General features: G+C 51.1%; 1 protein-coding gene across 1 annotated transcript; it reads left to right on the plus strand.

The window, feature by feature from the left end:
- Positions 1 to 383: 383 nt before the first annotated feature.
- LOC127902378 (uncharacterized) lies at positions 384 to 2,685 on the plus strand. Its single transcript, XM_052441285.1, has 5 exons — positions 384 to 963; positions 1,318 to 1,405; positions 1,489 to 2,095; positions 2,186 to 2,335; positions 2,506 to 2,685. Exons 1-5 carry the CDS (start codon positions 384 to 386, stop codon positions 2,683 to 2,685), a joined length of 1,605 nt encoding a protein of 534 aa, XP_052297245.1.
- The last annotated feature ends 1,136 nt before the right edge of the window (positions 2,686 to 3,821 follow it).

Below are 3,821 nucleotides of genomic sequence, written 5' to 3' on the forward strand. Positions count from 1 at the left end.
GATTGTAAAAGGCTGCCAAGAGTCGTGTCGCATTTAATTGCGGATGAAGTGATGTGGCGGGAATCAGCCCCTCCATTTGAATTTCAAATCTACGGTTGCAAGATTCTCGGGATATGTGTCATTAAATGCTGGCAATCCAAAAGTTTGCTCCTCAGTAAGAAAACCCAAAGTCCTTAGACGCGAACTCGTCATTTTCTCCCTTCTCGTCTCTCCGGCGAATGAACCTCGGCATTGAAGCTTTCATCCTCGCCTCTCTCTAACCGAGTCCCTGCTTCAGGTATTTCTTCTATTTTCTCGGTCTTAGTTAGTTGTAGATAATTTCTTTTCTCTCTGCTTTGCTTGAGGTTGTAGTTGGCGGTGGTGTTTTGGTTAGAACTTAGGATATGTCGAAGGGTAAGGAGAAAGTCGTTGAGATTGGTGACGACGAACTAGGTTTCTTTCCTAGTCTGCTCGCTGATTCTGCTTTTGACCCTGGGGTCCCCTTAGAACCCACTAGGTCTAGTGTCGGGACTAGCGCTAGGAGGATGTCCCCCCAAACGACCTCCACGAGCGGAAGTAGTGGTGAAGAGGGACCTTCTGGCTCGGAAGACACCTTAAGTGAGGATCAAGGAGGTGATTCTGGTGAAGGATCTTCACCAGGAGCGCCGCGACCAGAGGGGCGTAGTACAGTAGGAGGTAGAGCCTCGTCGCGGGATTACGCTATTGATTACATGACCTGCACGACCACATTCAACGAGCTGGATGACCTCCGGCTCAGGTATAGCATTCCTGGTGAAATTCCTCTCAAGATCCCAGGAAAGAAGGATACACCTAGCCGGCCTCCTAGGGGATACGTTACCCTGTTTCTGGAAAGCTTTAAGTTTGGGCTAAGGTGTCCCTTACAACCCTACTTTGCCCGTATACTTAACGGGCTAAATCTGGCTCCTGGTCAGCTGAACCCCAATGGGTGGAGAGTGCTCTCTGGTCTGTTCATATTGTGGGACAGATGTTGCCAAAGCGAACCCACGGTTGATGAGGTGAAGCACCTGTACCAGCTGAAGAGCAGCCCTAAAGATGCCGGCTGGTACTACTTCCAATCTAGTACCAAGAGCAGGAAACCCATAACTGATCTTCCAACTGGTGGTGGTGGGACTTGGAAGAGGAAATTCTTTTTTGCTGGGGGTCCTTGGGGTCAAGTTGCACAAATAGACGGGAAGGATTGTCGCATCCCACCCCATTTCACGGTCCCAGGTTGCCTGCTCGATTTAGATGTCTTGTATCCATAATTGTTCTTGCTGTATTGGTTTGTCTCTAACCAAGTGTCTGTTTGTGCTGTAGTTTCTTGGGGTGTTCATTTCCCGCTCAAGCCTGACCAGCTCAAACGGGTCGAGGCCGTATTGGTTAATTCCTGCCCGAGTCAAAAGCTGTTAACCACCTACAACCTGCTCGAGTCTCGTTTGGTGCCCCCTAGCCATAAGTGGAGGACGCAGTGATTGGAGCTCTCACCAGGAAACGTTCTCGGCCTCCGACAACCAAGCGGGACCAGAACAAAGATGCTCCTGCTACGAAGCGAAAGAACATCGTGCAGCAAGTTCCTCCCTTGCAGGCTCTTCCTCCTGCTCCTGCTAAAGTCGGGGAATCTAGTGGAGCAGCCACTGATCCTGCTTCCTCTTCTCCACCTGTCGCACCTCGGTCTCGCTTACCTGACAGCCGAGCAGAACACTTGGTCCCCTATCTCAATGAGTTGTCTAAACTCGTGAGCAAGAAGGACCTGGAGGACTTTGACGGTTGTACCCTGGGCGAGCTGGTGGGAGCCATGCAATATAGCACTTTCCATCTCAGCTGCATGACCACCTACTATAAGGCCAAGGTTGGCCGTTACGACAGGAAGATGAAGGAGGACATTCAATCGGCGACGACCAGAGCTGACGTTGCCGAGAAGAAAGCGGGGGAGCTAAACGTTGAGAACCTCAAGCTGATAGAGCAAGAATCTCTTGCTCAAGCAAAAGCCATTACCCTCGAGGAGGAGCTGACCAAGGTCAAGGAAGATCTGCAAAGGCAGAGGGCTATGTATGAGGCTCAGCTCGAATCTCTCCGCGATTCCCACCGAGCTCAGGTCGAGAACTTGGAGAGGGAGGCCGACAACCAATACGACCAGGGACTTCGGCATTCCTATCGCTGCATTATGGCCGTCCTCGGGAAGCAGCGTCCTGATATGAAGATGGATGATCTTGCAGCTGGTGTTGCTCAACATATGGACGAGGAAGCGGCCAAGGAAGATGCCGAAGGGATAGAGCCGATCGTGATTGAGGAGGAAAGTTCTCCTCCTCGTTCACTCCCTGCTGACGTTGGCGAGGTGAGCACCCCTGCTGTCGTTGCCGAGGCGAGCACCCCCCGGACGCAACTGGTGATACCCCCCCGCACCTGGGGAGGTTCAGCCAACCGATGCTGCTCGGCTTACTGATCCGCCATCTTCTTGAACATTTTTCTCACGTTGTAATTAACTACTTTATTGGTTATTAATAGATTAATGAAAAACTGCCTTTGATTACTTTCTTGAGTTGTAATCATGAATTATTTTTTCGTTTGAGAATCTCCTCGTCTTTGTCTGGTCGAGCAGGATCGGGCTTGGCATATGGTTTTGCCACCTACCTTGGAAAATTTTCCGATGTTTGGGATTCTGCTCGTCTCCACGCGGTCGAGTAGATCCGACCATGTTTGGCTTCTGTCTCGCCATAAACAGGCTGTGAGACTTGACGAGCCTTTGCTCGCCTTAGAAATTTTTTCGAATGCTTTGGAGTCTGCTCGCCTTCGCGTGGTCGAGCAGATCCTGGCATGCTTGGCTTCTGCCTCGCCATAAAACAGGCTTTGAGACTTGACGAGCCTTTGCATGCCTTAGTAAATTCTTCAATGCTTGGGATTCTACTCGCCGTCTCGTGGTCGAGCAGATCCTGGCATGCTTGGCTTCTGTCTCGCCATAAACAGGCTTTGAGACTTGACGAGCCTTTGCATGCCTTGGATGATTTCTTCAAAGCTTGGGATTCTTCTAGCCTTCTCGTGGCCGAGCAGATCCTGGCATGCTTGGCTTCTGTCTCGCCATAAACAGGCTTTGAGACTTGACGAGCCTTTGCATGCCTTGGATGATTTCTTCAAAGCTTGGGATTCTGCTAGCCTTCTCGTGGCCGAGCAGATCCTGGCATGCTTGGCTTCTGTCTCGCCATAAACAGGCTTTGAGACTTGACGAGCCTTTGCATGCCTTGGATGATCTCTTCAAAGCTTGGGATTCTGCTAGCCTTCTCGTGGCCGAGCAGATCCTGGCATGCTTGGCTTCTGTCTCGCCATAAACAGGCTTTGAGACTTGACGAGCCTTTGCATGCCTTGGATGATTTCTTCAAAGCTTGGGATTCTGCTAGCCTTCTCGTGGCCGAGCAGATCCTGGCATGCTTGGCTTCTGTCTCGCCATAAACAGGCTTTGAGACTTGACGAGCCTTTGCATGCCTTGGATGATTTCTTCAAAGCTTGGGATTCTGCTAGCCTTCTCGTGGCCGAGCAGATCCTGGCATGCTTGGCTTCTGTCTCGCCATAAACAGGCTTTGAGACTTGACGAGCCTTTGCATGCCTTAGTGACTTCTTCGATGCTTGGGGATTCTGCTCGCCTTCGCGCGGTCGAGCAGATCCTGGCATGCTTGGCTGCTGTCTCGCCATAAACAGGCTTTGAGACTTGACGAGCCTTTGCATGCCTTGGATGATTTCTTCAAAGCTTGGGATTCTGCTAGCCTTCTCGTGGCCGAGCAGATCCTGGCATGCTTGGCTTCTGTCTCGCCATAAACAGGCTTTGAGAC

Source organism: Citrus sinensis, chromosome 5 (genome assembly GCF_022201045.2).
Source record: "Citrus sinensis cultivar Valencia sweet orange chromosome 5, DVS_A1.0, whole genome shotgun sequence".
Lineage (NCBI taxonomy): Eukaryota > Viridiplantae > Streptophyta > Magnoliopsida > Sapindales > Rutaceae > Citrus > Citrus sinensis.

What these genes read in the sequence shown, in the direction of transcription:
- LOC127902378 (XM_052441285.1), top strand. Translation starts at nt 384, where the DNA reads ATGTCGAAGGGTAAGGAGAAAGTCGTTGAGATTGGTGACGACGAACTA. An exon ending in TGGGTGGAGAGTGCTCTCTG is followed by an intron (nt 964 to 1,317) that starts GTCTGTTCATAT and finishes TTTGTGCTGTAG; the next exon opens with TTTCTTGGGGTGTTCATTTC. An exon ending in GCGATTCCCACCGAGCTCAG is followed by an intron (nt 2,096 to 2,185) that starts GTCGAGAACTTG and finishes CTCGGGAAGCAG; the next exon opens with CGTCCTGATATGAAGATGGA.